Source organism: Anguilla anguilla, chromosome 13 (assembly GCF_013347855.1).
Source record: "Anguilla anguilla isolate fAngAng1 chromosome 13, fAngAng1.pri, whole genome shotgun sequence".
Lineage (NCBI taxonomy): Eukaryota > Metazoa > Chordata > Actinopteri > Anguilliformes > Anguillidae > Anguilla > Anguilla anguilla.
The window spans coordinates 36949198-36975899 of record NC_049213.1 but is presented as its reverse complement, the minus strand read 5'-3'; the positions used below and the strand labels follow the sequence as shown (position 1 = coordinate 36975899).

Sequence of the window (26702 nt, the reverse complement as noted above, 5' to 3'; positions counted from 1 at the left end):
CTATTATTATTATTATTATTATTGTTATTGTTATTATATAGCCTACTCGCTGTGGCCATTACGACACTGTTAATTGCATTGTTGTCGTTACCACAATGTTGTTTGTATTTCACTGTTGTTTGTATTCCTATTCCTGTTTGTGTGTGTACGCTTTGGCAATAAGTACAAATGTATTTCATGCCAATAAAGCATTTTGAATTTGAATTTGTGTGTGTGTGTGTGTTTGTGTCAGAGGGGGTGTCCATGCCCCTGCCCCCTCCTCTTTTTCACTAGTTAAAACATGCGGCTTTCTGTGAGTTAAGCTAAGTTTGGGCAACTTGGAAAGAAGTATTGTTCTTGTAACCTAAAGGTCGCAGGTTCAATTCCATCGGTGTACCCCTGAGCAAGGTACTTAACCTGCATTGCGTCAGTCCCAGTTCAGTACATACCTAATAGTATAATTGGATACAATGTAAAATGCTATTTGATAATGTTGTGTAAGTCGCTATGGATAAGCACTTCTGCTAAATGCCTGTAATGTAAAGTAATGTAATGTAACAAAGCACACAGGTGAAGCATGATATTTTTACCTATCTGGTAGCATGGCAATACTGACAATAAATGATTTAAAAAATAGTACATTAAGACATAATTGCATCTATTCATAATTGGAGGTGTGGGTCCAGGCTGTTAAGATGGTGCGCTTTCCACCAGGGGGCAGTGCAGGCCCCGTTTCCCATTGTAAGTAGCCCAGCTGCTACCCATTGCCTAAAAACTGGGCCTTGTAAAAGGGCCTTTCTCCCAGACCTGGTGACCGCCAGAGGGCATAAGAGGCATCTTCAGCCCTGGTACTGGAGAATGGAAAGGTCTGCTGATTTCACCTTAAATGTTCATGACATTAAACACTTACATGTATGTGTTTAGCAGTGTTTACACTTTTTCCAAGATACTGGCCTGTATTCTGTGAACATACAGTACTGCAGATCCTTACCTTTGACTTTCGAGTTTAAAAAAAAAAAATGGTACACTTCTTCACAAATGCGGTTTGGCAAGTAAGTTTTAATGATTGCTGAACTTGGCAAACTGTTTTTGTGAAGGGAGGAAAAACCGAGACTCAGGCATCTAGTTTTTAGTAAAAGTTAAGGACAGATGTTGATTGGTCTGGAGGACAGATGTTTAACTGACTGGCCTGCTTTACAACGTTAGGCAGCTTAAAATTCAGCAAAGGGAACCGCAGGGGACATCGCAGCTGTACTGTCTCATTCGGTCCAGAAGATGGCAGTGTAACTGCAAACATTAAAAAATGAATCAGTTAAATGGACGGCACATATTCAGGAAAGTCCAAATAGTTGTTACCAATGTAGAATGGTGAAGGTTCGTAAAATGTATCAAGGAGATGTAATTATTATTATGGCCTGCTAGCCAGCTTCTATGTTGTTAGCTGGAAAGAGTTAGTTACACTGTGAAATAATATATCAATAAGTAGCTATGCTTTAGGCTAAGGTATATGTTTGTATGTAAAGCTCACCATTAGTCTGTATCCCTGTTTTTCCCACGTCACTGTTTTTTTTTAAAGTAGACTGTGTAGTCTTCTCAGGTCTCCTTCCACCTTCAACACTTAACGCTAAATGCACTCCACAGTAATGTGATGTGAGCATGAGGAATTGGGAGAGCTGAGGCTGTAGCTGTTACACATAACGCGACCTTATTGTTGCAGGTTGTTATTGTTTCCTGGTTTTTTTTTTTTTTTTGGAAGAGAAATTAAGATGGACCATATCTATAAACTGTAATACTGGGTTCAGGGCACTAGAGGGTGCCATTTTATATTACATTTAAGCATTTAGAGAAGCGGTGTCAAACTGGCTCCATCGAGGGCCAAGAGTATCCAGTTATTCTTCTTTGCTAAGCATTACACCGGGTGATTTCACTGTATAGTGGTTAATCAAGGAGGGAAGGAGACCTAATAAGAGTAATCAGCTTGTGTAGAGCTTGGTTGAAATGAAAATCTGCACAGATTAACAAAGAGAACATTCATTCTGTGGAATCCGTTTGTACAGATGGATATGTACTGAAGCAATTCGGGTTATGCGCCCTATCGAGGGTACAGCGGCAGGACACCAGCTGCTTCATAAACCCGCAACTCCTCTTCCAGTGTTCGAATTTCGACACCCCATACCTGTTGTTTCTGCCTCTTTTGGGGGAGGGGGGTCCAAGTCTTAATTATGGGGGTCAGACCCCCCCCATATCCGCCCGTAATTCGAACACTGCCCTCTTCCCTCATCATTATACTCACATGCATCTGACTGATTTGTAAAGACTGGCTCATCGGTACGTTGATGTGGCCAATTATTTTGACCCTGCCAATCACAACTTCGGTCGAAATAGATCCCACAGGGCGATACAAAATTGCCCATATAGCTCAAGTCAGGGCGCGTGACAATCCACATAATTATCCACCATCGCTCTCACCATCAATATTCACTTAGTTGACGCTATAATATGCATTTAGCAGACGCTCTTATCTTATCCAGGTAAGATCTCTTATCAGTATATATCCAGCTGTACAACTCTTATACAACTTTTTATACAGCTTGATATATACTGGTTAAGTACCTTGCTTAGAGTTACAAGGCCAGCTCCTTTACGCATTATACTACACTGTCGCCCGCAATAAGAAGCAGATGCACGTTGCTCGGTTTCGTATATCCTGGCTCCTCTAGAGATTTCTTCCCACTGGGGAGTTTGTCTCGCGACTGTTTGTCTGGTTTTTTTTTTTTTTTCTTCCTTCCCACAGGGGAGTTTTGGGGGGTTCGCGCTCCGTCTTGCCTCGTTTGTACTATTTCCTGTTTTTTTCCCTTTCTGTAAAGCCTCTTTGTGTCAACATCTCCGTTAAAAACGCGATACAAGTAAAAACTGATGGATTGATTACGCATGTTTTAGTGCACGGCGGGGGACTAGATTTTGTTAGATATCCGTTCACATTGATTAGAAATTCAGGTGCATCATCATCATCATCATCGCCTCCATCGTGCGTATCAGGGCGCATTGTGCGCGCTGGCATGGTCCCAGGTGTGTGGCCGCATGACGAACGTAAGAATCTCCACAGAGACGTCCGTCCTGTAAGGGGATTCCTGTGTTCCTCACACGCCCAGGTCAAACCCTTTCTAATCGTCGAACAGCTGTCAAGCGACACAGCTTAGCGAAGCAGGAACAAGTTAGTAGCCTACGTATACCAAACGTCACTGTTAAAACATTCAGATTCCCGTCATGTTAACGCTTGAAATTTCGCGTTTATTGTCACCAAAGTGTTTTATACATAACAAACTCTCTTTAATGATGTGGCTAGCATACATCCAGCTTTTAAATCGTTTGAATAAAATGTTGAAATCAGTAAGCTGCAAACCCATGTGCTGAAAATCTAATCACCAAATTTGGTTAAATATTGTATAATACGACTAGCGAGTCTGTTCTTTCTATAAACCCGGTTCGGGTTAACAATTTAACTGTCCCATGGTCTATTCTGTGCGCGTGTGAACCGAACACCGCCTCCTTTCCCAGACTTTAGTGATCGACTATAACCGGCCGCTAGAGGCCGTTACTCTTTTACCAATTCCACCAGCTCTATCATCCCCGGTTTACATACTCCAGTACAGGGCGATGTGCAACTGAACAGTAGAATTGGAAGCCAGGACTACTCGGCAGCAAAATAACTTGGTTAAAGAGGGAAGACCAAGGGAAACCTTTTCGTTCCTGTGTTGCCGCACACAAGAGCGGCACATGGGTGAACTGCGTCGTTATTAATAAAGGGAAACTGGTACAGTATCAAAACATCATCAAGCGGAGACCGTTGCTTGGTGCGGCTACAAAATAGCAAGGAATCAACGCAACCTGGATCAATAAACCCGACGGAAAATTATAACGCAACGATAGCCAGTTTTATTATGGGACCAGTATACCAGGACCCATAGAGCAGGTAAGACATGTGTTTCTCTCATTGAAACATTAGAGCCTGCAGATATTTGAAAATGCTGTGATATCGTGTGTATTCCAGTCACAATGAGACTGAAGATAAAAGAGCAAGTGGAGCTCGCTAGTGTTAGCTATAGCTACCGCCGGACTGCTAGCGGTGCAGTACGGTGCCATTCTTGGTGTGGCTAGCTAACGTTAATAGTTCCAACAAGCGGCTGTCTAACGTAGATGGTTCTAGTCCTTGGTAACTACTGCCAAATGTGTCTGTAATTGGCGAAAAAAAAACATGTATTTGTCAAGCAACCAAGCATGATAGCTAATTAACGTTACAAATACAGTTAAGATATAAAATGCATATTTGGCTCGATTCGTATTTTTCATGTAAATAGATGGGTTTGCAGTGTCTTGCCAAACTGATTGGACGAACAATAAAATGTTATCGCAGCTATAAAATGTTCGCTATCGTGCACAGAGACTGCTGCGTTGTGGTAGATGGGTCCCTTGTCGTAGTTAGCAACGATTTAAAAACTTGTCAAGTCAGATTTAGTGTAAGTTATAGTCAATTACTGCGCCACATTTTTTTCGCCGTTGCGTTGTTTGGGACCGAGTTGGCATTAACTTTCTTTTCGGCATGGCTAGCTAGCGTAGATTGTTAGCCGTGTTGCTTTCCTCAATTACATTTGATTCCCCCCCCCCATTATTTGTTTAGGTTCTGATAAAGGTGATCTCATTGAGAACAGCGAAGCGCAAACTTTTTTTCATTAGGATATGCGGAATGTACTCGTTTAGCATACTAAGTTAAATAGGGAACATGATTGGGAGCAGGTGGCGTTTTGGAGATGGGGCCATTGTAGCAGCTAGCTAAACCACATCTGTCAGTACCATTACGTTTCCGAAAGGTAAACAATGTTTTAATAAATAAAAAAACGGACATAACTCTCAACGGCTCTCTAATTCACATGCAATCGTTTGAGGCTCATTAGCCAGTAGGCTACTTGTTTTCCGTCATCACAAATTCGCGATATGAAATTTCAGTTTTGTAGCAGGTTACGTCACCTACGCTGGCTGCAGTGCGGGTCAACAGGGCCCAGTCTGGGACTGCTGGCCAACTCGCTTATAATCACAATAATAATATAGCTATCTGACGTTACAGTAGCTGTGACCTTTAATTGGGCGCAGGATGTTTTTTTTTTTTTTTTTTTAAAAAGATCAACACATAAGCATTTTACAGGACAAGGATAGGAACTAAAAAAAAAAAAACTAAACAAAACTACGTTTCTGTTTGAACGTCAATGTCAGCTCTTGAAAATGTACATGTAAACGGTTGATGTGGGATGCACTATTGGTAGTTTAGGGTAGGATACGAACTACAAGACAGCCTGTTGTACACAGCATGGAAATGGCAAAGATTAAGAAAGTCCTGCAACAGCAAGGTGCCACTCCTTCTGATAGGCTTTGTTAATCGCCAAAAACACTAAAACTGAACTGACAGGTTTGAGGGTTTTGAAAGTCGGTCGTGATCGCGGTAACCTGTTTTTCTCTCAAGGCGTGCACTGAAAATGACAGTTACATTGGAGAGGTCTGTTTTTGATATCCCTCTAGGTTTCCAATAAGAAGGCACTTTTATTGCAGTAGAACTCTAATAACAATCTAAACGAGGTGCATTAAGCTTTATAATAAATTATGCATGCAGAGTCATTCAATTTTTATCGGTCTGCTAGCCTTAGCTACAGATATTGTGCAATGTATGCAATATATCAACCTAATCCATCCGAATAGCCATTAATTATGTTCCGTTCTCTCTCCCTAGTTGTAGCAGGCTATATCCCACTGTACTTTTCAGAATGTTTGAAGATTTGATCTCTTATATTTGAGGGTTTATACTTATATTATATTATAGTCAGCGCTATAATGAGATCTTGCCTATTTAGTCACCCGTTTCAAATATTGTTTTACATAACTTTTACATACTGTACACACACGAATGAACACATATGGCTAATTCAGCAGACAAGATCTGCTTGGGGGGAATGAAAGTGCGTATAATTAGCAGTGTTAGAGACTGGGGTTTTGGGACTGTAGAAGATACAGGCTTACTCAGGAGAGGGGTACATTTTCCAGTTTAGACTAATTACATTTGTTTAACCATGGCAGCCTTTCTCTTTTTTTGTATTTTTTGATCTGCTTTTTAGCAGGCTGCTTGGCTTCTGGGCTGTGTGTCCGTCTGTGTTCAGGTGATTGCTGCCCTTGTGTTTACATGCACAGTCACCAGAACCCTCTCTGTACCCCTCTCCTGATAATGGGGGGGTGTGGGAGGGGCACTGTGATTCAGACGGAGTGCCTATCGACAGGTCAACTGGTAAAACCACCGAAAAGATGCCCCAAAAAAAAACGTGATAATTATATATTTAGAAATACATTTTATTTAGAAGGCGCTTTTGATTGGTGCACATTGATGATAAAATGAATTGTGTGAAATGAACAGGTGATGGTGAAAGAGCGTGGGGGGGTGGGGGGTGGGGGGTGGGGGGGCGTACGAACCGTGTGACAGAATGCGACGACATCAGCAGAAAGCGCAGTATCAGCTGCGTGGGAGCGTGCGCCTGTTGTTCTGAGTGCATTATGGGATGCGATTGTGTGTGGGGGCCCATTCTGTGAGTGTATGTGCGAGTGTGTGAGTTTGTGTGTGTGAGTGTGTTTGTGTGAGTGTGTGTGTGTGTGTGTGTGTTTGTGTCTGAGTGTGTGTGTGTGTGTTCGTGTTTGTGTGTGTGAGTGTGTGTTTGTGTGTGATTGTGAGTGTGTGCGCGTGTGTGAGTGTGTGTATGTGTGTGCATGTGTGTGTTTATGTATGTGTGTGTGATTGTGAGTGTGAGAGCGTGTGTGAGCGCGTGTGTGTGTGTGTGTGTGAGTGTTGGGTGGGGGGCGGATGATGACAGCGGTTCCTTTGTTTCTCCCTCTGAGGAGCAGCCCGTGTGACCGTCTCCAAGTCCCCCCCCCCCCCCCACCCCTGTCCCCACCCCCCACCTCCACGTGATCTTGCACCCTCCCAGCCTTTGTTTGGTCAATCTGGGAGCCGTCCTAATTGAATGGGATTAAGTCCCTGTGGGGGATTCATTCCAGGGCCTGTATTCCTGCAGGGTAGCCCGGGGGTGCCGTAGAACAATGCTCTCCCCTCCGCCCCCCCCCCCCCCCCCACGACGCTCCCTCTCACCCCTCCCTCCAGGTCTTCCTGAAGGGCCCCCGGCCCGCGAGCTTTCCGTGGGAAGACCGAGGAAGCGGGAGAGTCCGAAGACGGGGGGCGTCTGGAAAATTTCAGCACGTGTTTTTAAAAAAAAAAAAAAAAAAAAAAAAAAAAAAAGTTGGAATCCCATCTGTCCGCGTCTGGAATGCCTGTTTACAAACACGTCTGCTTTTGGCCTCGCTTCCTTCTCATTGATTGGCTAATGCTCACCGCAGACCCCTGTGAAAAAAAGCCCCTTCCAACGCTGAAACGTGTTGGGTGGCATGGGGGCGGGGGGCGGGGGGGGCCGGGGGGGGGGGGGGGGTGTTGGTGTTGTTTCTTAGTAAACCTTTGGTTGGTCAGCCATTGTCCATATGGACCCTGTTCTTATTAATAAATTTTTTTTTGCATGACTGAGTCAAACAGCTGTAGCCATGATGACCATGGAGCAGTTTTTTTTTTTTAAAGAGGGGGGAAGGGGAGATTATGGGTAATCCAAACGGGGCCGCGCGGATCAGTGGACCCGGCAGACACTCGTCCTCTTTGGCTTCCGAGCTTCGCCGCCAGGATTCCTTTTGAACAATGAACCCTTATCACTGAAGCTCTTGGGGGGGGGGGCGGGGGGTGCGGAGACGCTCGTTCCCGTGACTACAGCCGCGGGCGAAAAGAGCGGTCTCTGCGGCGCGGAGCGGAGCGCGGGCGCTCGCACAGGAAGTGGCGCTCGGCTCCGGAGCTCGCGGGGCGGCGGCGCACTTCCTGCCTGGCTTTTCGGGTGATCGCTCGCGAGGCCCTCTGTCGGAGCGAAGGAGAGCCCTCTGCGCCACGGGAGTCAAGGGCGGTTGATGTTTCCATGGCGACGGGGGGTCGGGCTGGGTCACCAGTCTCCCCAGTCATTTGTGAATGGAGCTGGGAGAACGAGTCGGATGATATATTTCGATAGGAGAAATTTGTTAATTCTCTCGTAGGCCTCTGTGTGTGTGTGCGTGAGTGTGTGTGAGTGTGTGTCTGTGTGTCTGTGTGCGTGAGTGTGTGTGTGTGTGTGTGTGTGTCTGTGTGTGTGTGTGTTTTTTTTTAGCGGGGGGGTGGGGTGGGGGGGGGGTTGTTTACCATTTGAATGAAACTTAACACTGAAAATGTAGACGTTACTTAGTCGTGGCTCCAGAGCGAAAGTGCACTTGGGGTGATTTGTTTGGGATCGCCTCAGTACTCACCCCGTGTGACAGTAATTACCCCCCAGGGTAACCCCTGTTCCACTTTTTTAACACCGGGAACTTTTGGGCGTGCGATTTCAGTATGTTACATTGCGTCTCATTTTACATTACACACGAAGCCCAAAATGTTTCTCAGCCCCTCTGTTGTCATAGCACTTCAGTTACATAATCAGTACGTAAGATGGCTGAAATGCGTTCGTCCTCACAGCCAAGACCGATTTCTTCCTAACCCAAACATTTGTTTTCGCGCAGTGATTTTTCCTGATAGTGCGGGAAGTTTACAGAAAGGCTGCACTCTGTGTAATTTTCGGTCGCGTTTGAGCGAACGAGCTCCCGCCCTCAGGGTTGCGCGCCGCGACTCGTCTCCACGGCGACGCGCTGCGTTCGGAGCGGACGTGCGATTGGCCGCTCCGCTGTGGAAACGAGAAACGCGGGCCGGCCCTTAAAGCTGCGGCGTGTTTGTTTTGAGACGTCTTTCTGTTTGACCCCGCGCTGACCTCTGTGAGTGTGTCCCTGGCCTAGCGGGAGGTGCCAGGGTAACGTGTGTGAGTGTGTGTGTGTGTGTATGTGTGAAAGTGTGTGCGTGTGTATGTGTGAAAGTGTGTATATGTGTGTGTGTGTGTGTGTGTGTGTGTGAAAGTGTGTGTATATGTGCGTGTGTGCATGTGCGTGAGTGCGTGAGTGAGCGAGTGAGTGTGTGCGCGCGTGAGTGTGTGTGTGTGCGCGTGTGTGTGCATGTGCGTGAGTGCGTGAGTGTGTGTGTGCATGTGCATGAGTGAGTGTGTGTGTGTGTGTGTGTGTGTGTGTGTTCACTTTGAGACGTCTCTGTTTAACCCCGTGCTGACCTCTGTGAGCGTGCCCTGGCCGAGCGGGAGGTGCCAGGGTAACGCTGGCACGGTCCGTGCCCGGCGCTCGCGGTCCATCTGTGCTCTGGCACGCGGGGCAGTTTCAAAAAATTCATTCGCACCTTCGAAAACGGCAAATTAAACCTTGCCTGGGGGTCAGACTACAGCCTAGCCACTGACAATAAGCTAGGAATGCCTTTTAATAAGAGGTATTTTGCGATAGAATCGCGTCTGTGTGGAGAACTGTCTCCCATTGACAACCGCTATTTAGACTTCTGAAGGACGGAAGGGCATTGGTGGCTTTGTGCCGGCTTCACAATGCTGGTGTGTAGGCCCGTGTGTGGTGCGTGGTTATTACTATAAATCCTGCCCCATTTCTGAAATCTCTGCCCTGATTGGTGTAACGTGATGATGGATGGCTCTCGCCAAACGGTAAGGTTTTAGACTCAATTTGGGGCAATGCCAAGTTGTTTGAACCATTAAATCTAGGACCAAAGCCATCAGTCACAAGTTTAGTTAATGTGTAGGTTAAAAAAAAAAAGAACAAAAACAGCTTCACTCTTGATGTTCTGAAAAGTGTTCACATAAAATTAAAATGAAAAATCTACAATTACATAAAATAAATGTAATCTACATTAATAAACTGAGAATGCAGTGGCCGGTGTCATAACATGTGATCTTAAAGCTTGACCAATCAGCGCAGAGCCCTTTAAAAATAATGGCTCCGGGAAAATGCAGTGGCCAGTGTCATATCATGTGACCTATTAGCTTGACCAATCGGCACTGAGCAAGAGCACAGGCCATTCGCTAGCTCTTCAGCCCTGTGGCAGTGGAGCGCCTTTTGCTGTGTGAAACCAGCCATTTTGCTGTTTACTAAATCAAAGTCAGAGGAAAGTCAGGGGCTTGCTCCCGTGCGCATCGTTCGTCACCCGCAGGACGCGGAACGAGGTTCTCTGACCCGGGAAGAACAGGACGAACTGCCGCCCTGACACGCAAGGATCGCTTAAATTTGGGGCACTCTGCTGCCAGCTTGGGCTGTCTGATTTTTAAACCTGATTTTTCAAAAGCAAGTTGGTCCCCCTCTGGCATCAGACCTGTTTGACACGGCTAACAATGTGGTTTTTTTAGCACCCTCTTTTGTCCAAAACACGCTTTTGCGCTGAATCTGCTCTGCTACGATTGAAAAAGAAAATGTTCTCTTGGCTTGGGCGGGGGGGGGGGGGGTGCCTCCTTAATAAGCACCTTTTCCAGAATGCTCGCTAGCCTATAAATCATTTAAACTTTCAGATGTCTGGAGAGAGTTGATGGCTTAGCCTGTGCTTCTGTCAGACTTGCACTAGTGTCAGACTCCGAACAACTGCAGCTGGGTAGATTCAGTGAGGGGTGAGTTTTGGACGAAAGCAGGTGCAAAAAAAAATTAGTGCTTTAGCCCCCAATAACGAGCTGCACTGCCAGTTGGCCTCCGTGAAATTCTGAGTGTTCTGGCCGGTGTGTGAAATGACTCTGCCCTGCGAAGTACCAGAGCATGCTCGCATTCTGACGCTCTCTCTCTGTCTTTCTTTCTCTTTCTCTTTCTCTTTCTCTTTCTCTCTCTCTCTCTCTCACCATCTCCACAGGTTCTCAGCCCCCATGCATTATTTGTGGTGTCCATAGCAACCCCGGTTCCACCCTTGCAGCTCTCGGTGTCAGCGCCCCCCCCCCCCCCCCCGCCCCGCTCCCTGACTGTGGCGCCCCCTGTGGCGGGATGTCGGCGGCGCAGACGCGGAGCGACGGAGGCGAGCAGCGCTGGGGGTGCCTGGAGTCGCTGGGGCTGAGCCCCCGGGAGCTGGTGCTGGCCGAGGCCCTCCAGATGGAGTACGACGCCCTGTCCCGCCTGAAACAGGACAAGAGCCCGTCCGGCAGGGCCGGGGGCCAGGGCGGGGGCGGGGGCGATGGCGGGAAGGCCCCCGCGGGGGACGGGGGCGGCCAGAGGTCGGGCTCGGGGTCGGGTTCGGGGTCGGGTTCGGGTCCGAGCCCGTGCCCCCCCGGGAGGGACCTCCTCGGGGGCCTGTCAGGTTCGGACCCCTCCCTCAACCTGCAGCCGGGGGGGTCCAGCCCCTCCCACGCCGACCTGGAGCCCCAGAGCTACAGCAAGGAGCCGCTCTACATCCTGAACAGCCCCGTCAAGAGCGACTACGAGAGGCCCAGCCTCCTGCTCCCCAAAAACCTCACCCCCCCCGACGACCCCCCGCCCGCCGTCCCGCCCCGCAACCCCCTGCCCCCCGACCCCGTCCCGGCCCGGCGGGGGGCGGCGCCCCGGGACGTGAACCTCTTCACGCCTGAGGCGGACCAGCCCAAACTGTCCGGCGGGGAGGCGCTGAACTACGAGAACCTGAACGAGTCCCTGGCCCGGCTCAACAGGGAGTGGCCCGGGCCGCGGGGTCGCCGGGGCAACGGGGACGGCTCGGGGAAGCCCGTGGCCCGCAGCAAGACCCTCCCCCCGCAGGTGCCCCCCCGCACCTACCTGCCCGTCCAGAAGAGCAACAAGAACCAGCGCCGGGTGTCAGCTGACCCGGTAATGACCCCGACTGCGGCTCACACAGGGAACCTTCCGTGTGACTTCTGTGTGACCTCTGTGTGACCTCCGTGTGACCTCTGTGTGACCTTCGTGTGACCTCTGTGTGACCTCCTTCGGTTTTTACAATCAGTAACATTCTGTTCATATTAAAGGACTTGAGTTCTGAGTAATGGTGACATTGTAGTATAACTGTTAGAGAACTGGACTTGTAACCCAAATGTTGCAGGCTCAATTCTGAGGCAGGACACTGTCGTACCCTTGAGCAAGGTACTTAGCCTGGATTTTTACGCATACAGTATGTCCAGCTGTGCAGCTGGTTACTATTAAAAATGGTTGTGTTAGCCACTCTAGGAGTGCCAGCTAAATGCCTGTAATGCAATGTAACGTAATGTGTTCTGTGTTTCATGATTTGGAAGCACAGTGGAGACCCAATGGGGGCCTTGCTCCCTCTAGAAACACACAGCCACGCCTTGTTTATCCGAAGAGGATTGGGCTCATTTTGTCAAACTGGAATAGCGAGGTCTCAGTTTTACCCTCGCTTTAGAAGGGTAAAACTGCCTGCAGGAATTCTGGGCAGGATCGGGCAGCGTTATGTCACTTCCTGTTTGGCGTGTCAGCGGGGATTACGCCTTTGGAAGGTGCCGCTGCTTACCTGTCGCAGGTGAGCTGTGTGATGTCATCGCCGGCCTGACGGGGTCCCTCTGCTCCTGCCGCAGGTGTCCCTGGGGTCCCGGCTGAACGGCTTCGGGTACGAGCTCTTCCAGGTGTCTGAGGAGAGGGACGAGGAGGTGGCCGCCTTCTGCCACATGCTGGACGTGTAAGAAACCTCCTCCTTCTCCAGATGTTCTGCGCTCGTTTAACACATTGAGTTTCTTTTTGGGGGGGGGGGGGGGGGGCGGGTTTTAATCGCCGTTGTTAGGCAGAGAAGAAGCCCGGTCCTTGAAAGGTAAACCGATTTAGTTCCGTTGACCGGTAAAACGCACGGCTGTAGCTCCTGAGGAAAAGCCGGTTTATAAACATCTGGATGCAGTTTGGGGTCGGTGACACGCATGGTTCTGGGGAAATGCACCAAAGCCAGAGTGGATCAGGCTTCCCTGTGAGCTTAAAACGAAATGAAACACAGAAAGCCCCTCTGCCAACGGACGGGTGCTCGTCCGCAGCGTCAGCGGCGGGGGGGGGGCGGGCCGCGGCCGCCATTTTGAGCCGGCCCGTGACTGACCCGCGCGTTTCTCTGCAGGCTGCGGTCGGCCTACCCGTGCGGCGACTTCTCCAGCAACGCGGGGCTGGTGTGGAGCCTGTGCCTGTCGCAGGACGAGCTGCAGCACGGCCTGGGCGTCGGCGTCAAGGTGACCGTCGTCAGTGACCACTTCCGAGACCCGCTCACCTTCACCTGCGACGGTAAGACCGCCGGCGGATCGCCATGGGAACGCCAGGGGATCGCCATGGGAACCTCCGAGGGGTGTTTTGGTTCTGCACACGCTCACTGTGGACCGAACGGTTTACGGTCTTGCTTTAACGCACGTGCGGAACTTAAATTCAAACCACCCCACCCCACCCCCCCCCCCCCCCCCCACCCCCCCCGATGTCTTGGCGTTAATGTGCCTTATTTTTATTGTTCAGCAAGGTCAGTTAGCCAGCGATTGCATCTTTCACAATAAATGAAAAGCATTCAATTTTTTTTCTCTGCTGTACTGAAAAGTAAAAAAAAACCGAGGTATGTACCGCTACCCCCCCCCTAGAAGATCCCGTAGATGGCCCTGGTAAATTCCGGAACCTTCCTTTCCCAGGACGTGTGCGATGTGTGCTGTACAGCGCGGACGGCAGGCAGGCAGGCTCGTCTGCTCGGGACAGAGTGCTCTCAGTGCTGTTTCTGGGCTGATTGCTGACGAAGGGCTTCCTGCCACAATTTGGGGAACTCCTGCCGTCGGGCCCCGTTTGCAGAACTGGAGGCTTTTTTTTCCGTGGGATTCTCTTAACGGAGTCAGACTCAGAGCCCGCCCTGTCTCCCTGTCTGTCAGCCGTCTGCTTTTCTGGCTCCGTTGAAAGCCGCCGTGCTGTTTGATGAATTTGACCGAGAGGAAATCTAATCAGCAAAAATGGGGGAAGATTGGGGGGGGGGGGGGGGGGGGGGGGGATAGGCCGCTTCTTGCATCTTCTGACGCGTTAGATTTGTGTCGCGAGTAATTATATCATTGCGACAGACTACGTCTTCACATTGATTCTCACTGATTCACTGAGCTCTTGATTTATCCACCGGCTACCCACTAAACACATGCGAGGAAAATTATTGATTTCACTCATTCTGACCTGAACTTCATAATGCGAGCTGCGGTTTCAACAAAATTTGAATCCGATCTATTTTTAGTTAATTCTGAGAACGTGTTCTCATGGTTGTATCAAAACCCGAAAATCAATGAGCAGATGTGTTTTTGGTGAAAATGGGAACTGGAACCGGGGTTTGAAGACGTGCCTTGTTAAGAGACGTTAATGTTCACACACTGGCCAATCACCCAGCGGGCCATTTTATGTTCTCTGAGAGGCCAGTGGTGAAAATATCGGACGTCGGTGAGAAAGATCGCCCCCTGCAGGACTGTGCTGCCCTACGCAGTCAGTCACTGCGATATTTAAACGAAGAGAATGACTATTCTGTCGCTGGGTCAAGAGTCAAAGGTCAAATCAGTGAGTCTTTGATAATACGTGGATGCTCCTTACATTCGGCGTGTCTCAATAGCTCCCCATTTCCTGACATCAGGGGCAATCCGAGAATCAAACCCGTGACTTTCGCGTTCAGAGTCCACTGCTTTGACCTTCACAGGGCATATATGCAGCCAATATGGTCTGCTTTCGCTGATGGTTTGTGAATCATCTCAGTGGGTGGTCATAGGGCATGTTTACTAAATGAATGAAGTTAGCAAGCAAGCAAGAAGTAGGGCAGTGAACTTTTGACCTTCCTCAGTCATAATCAAACTATTTTTCAAAACTGGTGTTTAAAATCTGTTCCCAAAAAAAGGCATCCTTACTGGAAAACGACAGAATTCAGGAAAATTTATCATGTAGTGTTTCCATCGACCTCGTCATCCACGTTTGCGTCACACCTAGTAAATAACTCCTGAAGTAAATAACGCTTAGCTTCCCCTGAAATAAATAACGCCTAGCTTTTCCTGAAGTGAATAAGCTCTCTAAACGCCACCCCTCAGCCTATAGGAGTCCGTTCTGGGGAAAACAAACCATTCCTCAGTCAGGAGAGAAGCGTTTGAGGCCTGTGTTTTGGCCCCGTGTCTCCATGGCCGCTCGTAGACCAAGGTTTCTATTGAGGCTCAAATCCCTGGTGGCGTGAGTGCCGTTCCTTCCTCTTCCTCTTCCTCCTCCTCCTTTGTTCAGTTTTTGGTTTGGTGTGTTCCACTAACTGTGCAAACACGCCTTTTCTGCAAGCTGTGAAAGCTGTGTCATTCACACCTTTGGTCTGGTGCTTGAGGTGTCTTCTCTCCTGCTGAAGCCATTAAACAGGAAGGGGTCTACACTTGAGCAAAACCCTTCTGACTTCTGATATGAAGAAGACAGCAGTGATGATGACCAGAGTGCCTTTCTTTCGCAAAGTATTTTTCATAGACCCAAAGCACTAGCACTTCAACACAGCGAACGCAAAAACGTTCTCACAATGTTGCTGCCATGTAGGTGGCAGTGCTATAACACTGACAAAAACATTCCAGTAACGTTTGGGAGAACGTTATGTGTTAGCTGGGATGTATGTGGGGTTCAGGAAAAGGGTTTCTGGGAAACGTTGCAGCCACAGAAGCAGCCGTCTCTCCTCCCCCGATTCTCAGGCTCGTCGACGGTGGACCTGCTGATCTACCAGACCCTGTGCTACGCCCACGACGACCTGGACCTGATCGACGTGGAGGACTACGTGCTCAAGGTGTGCGGCCAGGCCGAATTCCTCAAGAAGTAGGTGACCACTGACCTCCGCCTCCCCCTGCTTCTGATTGGCTAGGCTGACCCCGTGGTTGCTGTGCTCTCAGTTTTTCAATAGGAGGGGGGAATCGGCACATGCACCCAGACCGGGGGGGGTTTCATCAAGCAGGATTACTGAGTTAGCTGGGTAACTGCACTGAGTAAAACCCGGTACATGGACTGAAGTAAAAACAGCTGTTCCGGGTTTTACTCAGTTACGCAGTTATCCAGCTAACTCTGTAATCCTGCTTCACCCTGCTTTGTGAAACACCCCCCCCCCCCCCCCCACACCCGCAGCTCTTGTTCCCTTTCCAAACATCGCAAAAGTGGCTTTAGACGAAAACGCGAGATGAAAAAAACGATGTTGACCTCTGATGTAAGCGCGCGCTGTAAGTGGAGCCGTTGGTTTCGCTTTAATGTAACCCGATCATGATCCTGTAATTGAAAACCGTTTTGTTCCCCCCCCCCTGTTAAAAGCCTCCTAAATGACAGAGCCGGGCGAGGCTGTAAACGCAGGCCCCGGCCGCGTGCGCATCGCGGTGGCGGTGTTCCCTCGGTGTGTGAGTCCCCCACACGGGCGCGTGCGGCCTGCTGGCCCTCTGATTTCGGGGGCCCGGTCCGGCCTCCCTCCCTCCCTCTGAGTGCCGATTGGTTCGTCCGGCGGGCGATCGGTCTGCCTGGTGTTCGCCCGCGGTGGAGTAATAAAAGTCCCCAAACCGCAGTCTGATATGGGGAAGACCCCCCCCCCCCCTCCCCACCGCCCCGAGTGCATGAGCTTGGCCTCTGGTCCTGAGCCGAGGAAGGCCCCCCCGTTTCTAGCGGTTTTGGGGTTCCACCCTGGCCTGTCTCCCCCCAACCACAGGCCAGTGGCCCTCAGTAATACCCCTGATTGTGGTGTGCTGAACAAGCCGGGTTTGTGTCTGAGGGAGATTCTGACCACAGGGTGCTTTCCCTTATTTGGAAACCCCCACCCCCTCACTCCCCCCTCCCTTAAATTTAGTCCTGCTGCTAGAGCTGGTTTCCTCTGCACTTGTTTTTATAGTTGTGCCGGGTGTGAGGGCTGGCAGAATTGTTTCTTACAAATGTGGTCTCCAAGGGCAGAAAATACAGACTGCCGTTTCCTTTCATTTGAAGTGAATGGACATCCGAGATAGTACAGCTGTATGCAGCCTAAGATGTGTGTGTGTCCGTGTGTTTCTGTGTGTGTGTGTGTGTGTGTGTGTTTGTGTGTGTGCATGTTTGTACGTGTGTGTGTATGTGTGTGTGTGTCTGTGTGTGCGTTTTGCTGCTGGCCGTTTTCTGTCACTGTCAAGGGCATCTGGGCCACAGGAAGTGTGTGTGTGCCCTGATAACCCGACACTGTGGAAAGAGGGAGGGACTTCCTGTCTTTAATGATGCCATTGTTCAGGGGGTGCCCGGGCCAGCTGGAAGCTGGATTTCACCAGTGCCCTCTCTCTCTCTCTCTCTCTCTCTCTCTCTCTATCTATCTCTCTCTCTCTCTCTCTCTCTCTCTCTCTCTCTCTCTCTCTCTCTCTCTCTCTCTCTCTCTCTCTCTCTCTCTCTCTCTCTCTCTCTCTTTCTCTCTCTCTCTCTCTCTCTCTCTCCTCTCTCTCTCTCTCTCTCTCTCTCTCTCACCTCTCCTCTCTCTCTCTCTCTCTCTCTCTCTCTCTCTCTCTCTCTCTCTCTCTCTCTCTCTCACTCACTCACTCACTCACTCCTCACATTCGCCCGGCCGAACAGAGGCGTTAGCTGTTCATGCCTCTCTGGGGTAGGGAGGCATCGGGCCCTAGACACACCCACACTTACAGTGGATGCCTCACACTGGTGACCTTTCCCTTATACACGTATAAAAGCTGCTTTGTGGGGAAAAATATCAGTAGTTTACTTTATCATTTCATCTGTGTATGTAATTGAAAGGATTGTTTAATTTGTAGGTGTGTGTGTGTGTGTGTGCGTGCGTATTTCTGTGTGTGTCTGTGTATAGGTGTTTATGAATGTGTGTGTGTATGTTTATAGGTGTGAATGTTCTCTGCTAACCCCTCCTCTCTCTCTCCTTCTCCCTCTCCTTTCTCTCTCTCTCTCCCCCCAACTCTCTCTGTCCCTCTCCCTCCCCCTCTCTGTCTCATTCTCTCCCTCTCTCCCTCTCTCCTCTCTCCCTCTCCTCTCTCTCCTCTCTCTCTCCCTCTCTCCCTCCCCTCCCCCTCTCTCCCCCTCTCTTTCTCTCTCTCTCTCAGCACCCAGACTCTGGCCAGCCTGGAGTACATTCAGCAGTGCCTGAAGTTTGACTGTGAGATCCGGCTCTTTCTGACCAAGAGGAGCTCAGTGTGCAGAGAGCTGGCGCGAATGGTGAGGGAGCAGCCGATGGCGGTAGTGGGGGTGGGGGGGGAGGGGGGGCACAACGGTCCCGCAAACACACTCAGGAGAGACCCTGAACCCCGAAATCCTGTCCTCCTGAGAGAGCCATAGGCCTGAGCTCACAGGTGTCAAACTTCGGTCCCGAACAGCTGCGGTGTCTGCTGGTTTTTGGGGTGTTCTCAGCACCAGTGGTTCCTTTAAGTTACCGATTGGCTAATGAATCCACGCATCTTGGCCCTCTGGAAATTTAGTGTGACACCCCTGCCTCTGCAGCTCAAGGCTTCCATCGCCTTAGTGAATGTCCCTTTGTGAAGGTTTGCATCCTCGTTGTTACCTCCACACAAGGAGGTTATATCATGACGTCTGTCTGTTCGTCTCCATCCTACCGTAACAGACATATCTGGAAAAGTAATGGCTGGATTTCCATGAAATTTCCTGGGCACGTTCTTGTTCCCAAGAGGAAGACGACCGTCAATTTTGGTGACCCCTTGACCTTTTATGTAGAGCCAGCATCAGGCCAAACGTTCAGTTTGTGATTGACATATCTCCAAAAAGTAATGGCCGGATTGCCATGAAGTTTGCAGGGAACATTCATGTTCCCATGAGAACAAACCCTATTGGACACTGAGTGCATTCTTTAAAACGTGTGGGGCAAAAGTGACTCAGGTCTCTTTCACTGTGACCTTAAATCTCTTGGCGCTAGAAGACCCAACTTGAGGCCCGGCTGTCTGATTACTGGACTGTGGCTGGATTGTTAGGATGGAGCTCCAGAGAGAGTCCAGGCCACCGTGTCCTGCTGTTTTAGACGTTTCGCCTGGCGGCCTTGTGTCCTTAGCTGTGTCTGCGATTCACAGGAGGAAGATGACGAGACTCCATCCACGATGAACCAGAGCATTCTCCTGCAGGAGCGACCAATCAAGCAGACCGTCACAAGGTAAGGGGGGGCGGGGCCAGAAGCAGGGGATGGGGCGGGGCCAGGTGTTTTTTGGGGTGGCTGATGTGCGGAACCTGATTGGTCCTTGTGTCTGCAGGGAAGCTTTGACCCTCCTTCTGGACACTTTCCACAATGAAGCCGAGTCCTTTCTTCTGTCCGAGGTACTTCTGCTCTCACCCCGCATTCTGTCAGTCAGAGTCACAGTACATTCTTCATGTCTTACCTGACATTCTTACCTTTAGCCCTTTGAGTGGACGGAGTGTAGCACAGTGGGTAAGGAACTGGGCTTGTAACCGAAAGGTTGCAGGATCGATTCCCGGGTAAGGACACTGCCGTTGTACCCTTGAGCAAGGTACTTAACCGTAATTGCTTCAGTATATATCCAGCTGTATAAATGGATACAATGTAAAATGCTATGTTGTGTAAGTTGGATGAACATTTTTGGAATGTTCATCCAAAATTCTAAGTCAGTGTTCTAGAACCATTGCCTACCCCCCCCCCACATCTCTGGGGAAAGTTCTTTGAAATTGCACTAAATGCAATTTTCACATGGGATCCCTGCTTGCGGAGTTAAAGCAAACACAGACGCTAAAAACAGAAACGGTGCAGAAATGTAGAGCAGGCTTATTGCATGTGCAGAGGGTAAAAAACATGTGTGCTGTTCGGTCATTCGGCCTCTAAATAAGGCCTTAAAATGGCTGCACGGTATGTGTGGAATGAGGGTATCGGGTTTGATGGCGTTTCGGAGGCCGTTCCTGGCTGGCGGGGCGCTGACGCTAACGCTAGCAGCTTGCGCGGGTCGTAGCCGTTCTCAGCCGTGTGGGCGTGGCCCGTCTCGCCCCCGCGCTGCAGGTGGAGCTGCCGCTGCACGTGGAGCGGCTGGTCCAGTCCGTCAAGGCGCTCTGCAGCTCGCTGGCTGCCGTGGAAACGCCCGACGTCACCGCCGCCCTCAACCTGCTGCCCGCCTGCCCCTGCCGCCTGCAGCCCCGGGTCCAGAAGGTAGGCCACACCCATTAAGGTCACCCCACCGCAACTGTGGCCACACCCTTTAAGGTCATCCCACCGCACCTGTGACTCTTCCCTTCAGTGACCCATACAGCTTTTAACTGCCTTTGTCGTTCAGAGACTTGCACCTGATTGGCTGCTAACTTTGATCAGTCATTGCCTATTGGTTACCTGCAATGCATTCCAGAGTAAGGTTTTCTCCATATACCCAGGTAAAATTCCAGTAACATTTTGTGTTAGCTGCTGGGAAGTGTGTGTGGTTTAGGAAAAGTGTTGCCATAGTTTCTAAGAAACATCACGGCCCGCAGAAGCAGCTGTCTCTCCTTGGAGCTTATTGAAGCATGATATTGAGAGGGTGATGTAAGTTCATTCAGGTTGCTTGGTCTTGTGGTTCCCTGTAAAAAAAAAAAAAAAGTCAAAAAGGTTACTTGAAAGAATTCACTTCCTTTCACATTGCTTTATTTATTTTTTATTTTAAGGCACCCCACCTCAAACCAGTATATCAAGAAACACTGTTGTCATAGTTTGGATTTGCATATCATGTTATGCTTTTATGTAAAAGCATTTTAGTGTCTGCTTGTAAACCGGTAACCTTTTGAAGGCTATTAATTTGCACTAGACTTAGTTTTCCTCATACTCTCTTTATTCACAAAGGTCAAATTCATTTCCAGCTCTGATTAGTCATGCATACAGTATGCAATGACAAATTAAAATATTTTTTTTTCTGAACATTCGTAAGTGCCGTTAAAAGACAAGTCAGAAAACATGTTGCTTGATGTCACTGTCAGTTAAATCTGTCATATCTTACATTCATTCTGCTGACGCAAGTTCGGTGACGGTTCCGTGTTCCGCGTTCCGTGTTCCGCAGAGCTCTGGATCCATCTCGTGTTTTTCTTCTCTCCCCACAGGACGCTTCGGTGCTGACAAGCCGAGAGTACAGAGGTGGGGCAGCCTTTCGAGCCTTCCTTTCAGTAAAAATAACTTTATTCGCGTAGCGTCACGTCAAAAAGGACGGGTGCATTGCAAACTGCTCCACAGAACATGAGTAAAAAAAGAAAAAAAGAAAAAGCAATCGACTTAACAGTGCAATATAAAAGTAAAAGAATGTTAAAGATAAGTTCAGCATAAAATGCGAGAGACATAGAGTATGGAATAAAAATTAAATTAAATTGAATACAAAAATGTTCCTGTTTATTCTGGGACAGAACTCTGCCCAGCTGAAGGCTCTGACATGCAAAGACTTAAAATGGCTTTGGGGGGGAAAATCCTACTGATGCCTGGGAATTGTCAAGGCAGTGTGTTGCAGTTGTTTTCATAAGAATTTGGTTCTGTGTGTTGATGAAAATAGATGTTTCTTCTAAAAGCTTGAAGGGTAGGCACCACAAACGGCAACCCCCAAAGATATTGTACCAATTAGTGTTATTCTAGAGTTTTTTCATTAAATCAAGCTGAAATTGTTGTTGGTGTGTCTTCAAACACTCATACCTTTAGGTTGAAAAGATGACACAAATTGAAATATTTGATCCTGAATCAAAGGGCATTATCAGTGACTTAGATGACTGTGACTCTGATGATTATGATCTGATACCATAATACAGCCAATCAGGTTTGAGGTGAGCGGAGTTGGAGGATTCTTCCTGAAGCCAACAACCACAGCGCCCTTTCGGGGAAATTAGCTTTTTTGCTCTCTTGCTCTGATTCATACGAGGTGCATCTCGTCCCTGTCCGTCCAGTACAAGGACATCAGACAATACGGGCTGCATGCTAACAGCGTTAGCTCTATCAATGGCTGCAGGTGGACATCACTAGCTAGCTTAGCTCCTAACTTGGGATCTCCTCTAATCCACCTGTGGCAAGCAAATTAGTCCAGCATCATGTTTTGATTGAACTCATTTTCCATTAGCATAGCCACGATAACTTTCCTTACAGTATGTGCATCAAGTATAGGCTAATGCTCTAATGGAAAACGGGCTAACCATAGCTGATTAGACAGTATCTCGCTTCCTCATTCTATCGCATCACACAATATGACGTAGGTGATCATTCTGAGGATTGTTGAAAAAATGTGAGACTGGGCAAAAAGAGTAAGCGATTTTATCTTTCCGGGGTTAATTTCTTGCCTTTGTTTCAATGAAATGATGTTTTTTTACATGACATGACATTTATACATTTGGCAGGAGTATTACATTTTTTATGATGCTGGTGCTTACCCTTTAAAGTATTTCAAAAATGCAATTTCCCCAGTTTGGGAAAGAACCTTGACTTCCTGTCAACAGAGGATGTCTGTTGCCGGGCAGCGGGATAAACAGGAAGGACACACAGCCCTTTTTCCGGGATGTAGGTCTCTTCCAGAAGTGGGGGGGGGGGTAAAAATGGAAAGATTCCAAAGGCAGTTTCCTCCTTGGTTTCCTCTGGAGTACAGCAGTACACACAAAGAGCGGGCAAACAGGAACACCTGCTGCAGAACCACTCAGACTGAGCCTCTGCATTTCCACACCTTCATACCTTCTGCCTGTACTGCAGTGTAGCCGCCATTTTAGCACGTCTAAAGCACCCGAAGCCACCTGATGAAATGGAGGAATAACTCTCACCATCGTATGGAGAGGCGTTGGACTGAAAACCCTAATCCGTCTTGCAGAGAATGTGGTGGAGAAGCTGACGGCCTCCATCCTGGACCTGGTGGAGCTGTACTGCAGCACGTTCAACGCCAACTTTCACACCACCCCCCAGAGCAGCCGCCCCACGGCCCCCACCCAGGAGGCCGGCCAGGTCACCAATGTGCTGTCCTTCAGCGTCTACGCTGCTCACCGAATCCCCATCACCTGGGCTGCCAGGTAATGCCTCACACGCACACACACACACACGCACACACACACACACACACACACGCATACGCACACACGTGCACCCACACACACACACAGACACACGCATAAACACACGCATGCATATGCACACACGCATAGACACACAAATACACACACATGCGCGCATACACACACACTTACAAATGCACAGACATACATACATTCATACGCGCACCTGCACATGCACACATACATGAACATACACACACACACACACATACACACAAACACAGAAAGCGTGTGACTTGAAAACAGTCGATTGCTCTTCTGGAACATTCCGCGTGTGATGTATACGGTATATAAGCAGTTCCACTGTCAGTGGCACAAACTAAGCCTTCTCTACACCCCCTGGAGACAGCCCAGCTCCCCCAGGGGTACAGTAAACATTATAATGAAAACCTACGCCACACCTGCGGCCTCCGCGCCTACATCACAACACAAAACCGTTCCACACACCCGGCCCTTCATCCACACACCGCGGATACGGGCTTGGGAGCGTGTTACAGGTGTGTGTGAGGCCTACTGCGCTGTGAAACAGCAGAGCAGAGCGTGTCAGCATGATGTACTGTGAGAAGACACTTAAAAAAAAAAAAAAAAATGTATTATTTATTTACAGTGAAAGCGAGACTCGTCCTTTAGCCTCAACGCCTTTCTGAGCACCGTGGTGTTCAGCGCGGAGGGGAACGCGGGGGTGTCGGGTTACACTCTCGGTTTCGGGCTCATTGTGTCTGATCGTGTTTATGTGAGACCGAGAGGAGCGGGGCGAGGCGCGGGGGGGGGGGGGGGGGGAGGGGTGTTGGGGGGCGGAGTCTAAGGTGGCCTGAGTAGTAATGTGCTGTTCATCAGTGTGCGATCAATAATCAGTGAGGAGGCGCTGTGGACAATTTTTCCAGAAATGAGCGGGGTGAAGTAAAACTAGTGAAAGTAGAACAAGAGACTGCTTTAAAAAAGAAGAAAAAGAAAAGGAAAAAAACCTGTGGCAGCTGTCTTTCCACTTACCCCAGAGCGTAATCCATATGGATTACAGCGTGCAGTGGGACCGGCATGCTGAGTCCCCCATGAGTCCCCTGAGCTCCCCGAAACGCTAGCCCCCCCCCCAGCCACCCCCCCCCCCCCCGTCCCCGCAGGCGTACGAGAGCACGGACAGCTGCAGGCGATCCCCGGCGTGTTCCGGAAGGTTCCCACCAGCGTGTGCTGAAATGGTTCGCCCCTGAGCGCCCCCCCCCCCCCCCCCCGCAGAGCGTCGCCGATGGTCTCCCCCCCCCCCCCCCCACGCGCCTGCTCCCCCGGCAGATCGCTGACTCCCGTTGACCCGAACCTTTGTGCTCCTCTGAAATGGATGCTCGCCGAGGGGGGGCCCCTCCCCCCGCCCCGACAAAGGAGTCAGCCTGGGAACCCCGTGCGACCTTCGACCCCGGAGGTGGAGCCATTGGCTGGCTGGTCGCTAGGCACCTGTCCAATGGTGCTGAAGGGCAGCCATGGTGTTGCATGCCATCTGTCTGTGTGTGGGGGGGGGGGGGTCTGTACAGACAAGTTCATTGATCTGAAAACATCCGATACCCACCACCCCCCCCCCCCCCCCCAATACCCCCCCCAGATCCCCCTCCCCTCCCCTCCCCTCCATCAGGGCACTGGCCTGAATGCTCATTCAGATTAACTCTTATTAATAAAGGCATTGAAAGGAAATGCCTTTAGAGGGCTGGTGTGTGTGTGTGATTGTGTGTGAGTGTGAGTCAGTGTGTGTTTGTGTATGTGTGTGTGCATACATGCTTGTGTGTGTGTTTGTGTGTGTGTCTGTGTGGGCATGCGCATGTTGTGTGTGTTTGTGGGCCTGCGCGTGCCTATGATGTGTGTGTGTGTCTGTTTGTGTGTGTGAGTGTGTGTGTGTGTGTGTCTGTGTGTGTGTGTGTGTGTGTGTGTGTGTGTATACTCCAGTGAGTGTGCTCTTATTATTTTTGTGTGTTAGGGGCACTGAAGCCATCTCTAACAAGGCCTGTACTGTTCTCATTTTTTTTTTATTATCCCTCTTTTGGAAAAAAAAACGAAAGAAAGAAAGAAAAGAAAATCTGTCTCTGGTTCGTCCCTTTATGATGTGAGCCTCTCTCAAGCTGCTTGGCGCTGCAGCGCTGGGTCTGGATTAAGGCTGAAGTCTGGCCAGGATGGCACACAGTCAGCCGCTGGCCCCGCTACCCCCCCACCGTACGCTGACCCACATACCGAGCGACACAGCTACAGCAGCAACGCGCTTCTCCCCGTCCCGTCACAGACAGGACGCCCTGTCTCGCGTGAAGCTCTCTTCCCACGGGACGGGGAACCCCAGATTTCAGTGGTTGATTAAATCAAGCAGAGGTTACGCTGGGGTAAACATGATTATGTATTTGCGTGCCCTGTAGCTGCGTCGGTTGTAGTTGGACTCAGTGACCTCCTTCATTCAGCTCGGTTCTCCCCAGTTCTCTCTCTCTCTCCAGTTCCAGTGCGCGCACATCCCCTTCCGATTAGAGAACGAGTCTGACTCATCCCGGCCCGTCCTGGGAACGCACGGGTTCGAGGCGGGAGCCAGATCTGCAGTGTTCGCTGTCGGTGGCTCCTCTTTTTGGGTTAACCGGTTCCTCTGTCCCGCAGCTACGAGGGATTCTTCCTGTCCTGCTCGCTGACCCACGGCGGGGTGGAGCTCTGCGCCCCCCAGCACACCAGCAAGCAGTCCGTCAGCAAGTACCTGTTCCACCTGGTGGTGTGGGACCAGAGGTGAGTCGCTAGGCCCGTCCGTCAGAGCTTCAGGCTGTCAGTCAGAGCTTCAGGCTGTCCATCAGAGCTTCAGGCTGTCAGTCAGAGCTTCAGGCTGTCCATCAGAGCTTCAGGCTGTCCATCAGAGCTTCAGGCTGTCCGTCAGAGCTTCAGGCTGTCCGTCAGAGCTTCAGGCTGTCCGTCAGAGCTTCAGGCTGTCCGTCAGAGCTTCAGTGCAGATGCCACCGCAAGCGGAATTCTGTTTGAGAGCTTGGTGAAGCACGAAGTCAGCCTGCGAAGCTTGACTACAGACGCACGTCATATACTTGATATGGTTGCTATGGCAGTGTACAGTGTATGATTTGGGGGCGGGGCTTCAGAAGCACACCGGCCAGTCACCTCAGAGCAGTATCGGAAAGAAGGTGCAGTCAGTCCGAGTAAAGATCTTGTCCCTCATGTGCTTTCAGCGATTGAAAGGAGCGATGAAAGTTTATGCACGAGAATAAAAATATAAGGTCACATTCACTTAACTTATTTCTCAAAGTCCATAATGCATTGGAGGTAGTTTGAAAAGAGGCCTTCGCTTGCCTGCTGACCAGACAAGACAGCTCTCATCTTTCAAAAGCCAGTATTGGGTTTTGCCTGTTCGGCATAATCGATTCCGTTAGGATCCCGAATTCTGCCCTTTTTCTATTAACCTGATACCGTTGGTGATTTTGTACAGTTTGTAATGTAACCACAGCTTGTGAAGGGCCTGCTATTCAGAGAGCACATTTTCAACAGGAAGCAGGACAGCCACTTCCTGTCAATAAGGTACCCTTTGCCTTTTCACCCCCTCCTGTACGTGAGGTATTGTCTGTAGATATTTCAATAGAAGACTGTTGTTTATGATATTTATAGTCCTGCATCCTGGGCCATTAATATTCTATGGTGGAGGGTAGGTGGCCCTTTCTCAGTGAATGACCGCTCTGCTGTTTGATCTTTCCTCGTTGTTGTTGAAGGCCGACGCGCTAGCGGATAAACAGCCAGAAATCCTTTGCGCTTGACCTTCGCGTTTGTGTTTACGCTTCGAGCTCCGGCTCTGA

The 26702-nt window shown here is 49.7% G+C and overlaps 1 protein-coding gene across 1 annotated transcript in view; it reads left to right on the top strand.

The window, feature by feature from the left end:
* Positions 1-3572: 3572 nt before the first annotated feature.
* The window catches only part of pik3c2b (phosphatidylinositol-4-phosphate 3-kinase, catalytic subunit type 2 beta), a 59463-nt gene continuing 36333 nt past the window's right edge, over positions 3573-26702 (top strand). The window contains exons 1-12 of the mRNA XM_035388742.1: positions 3573-3952; positions 10841-11778; positions 12498-12598; positions 13019-13179; positions 15606-15726; positions 17967-18078; positions 18942-19021; positions 19119-19182; positions 19874-20020; positions 20935-20968; positions 22665-22860; positions 25516-25638. Of these exons, the coding sequence (XP_035244633.1) occupies positions 10969-11778; positions 12498-12598; positions 13019-13179; positions 15606-15726; positions 17967-18078; positions 18942-19021; positions 19119-19182; positions 19874-20020; positions 20935-20968; positions 22665-22860; positions 25516-25638 (1949 nt within the window). The 5' untranslated portion in view covers positions 3573-3952; positions 10841-10968. The remainder of the gene's footprint in view (positions 3953-10840; positions 11779-12497; positions 12599-13018; positions 13180-15605; positions 15727-17966; positions 18079-18941; positions 19022-19118; positions 19183-19873; positions 20021-20934; positions 20969-22664; positions 22861-25515; positions 25639-26702) is intronic.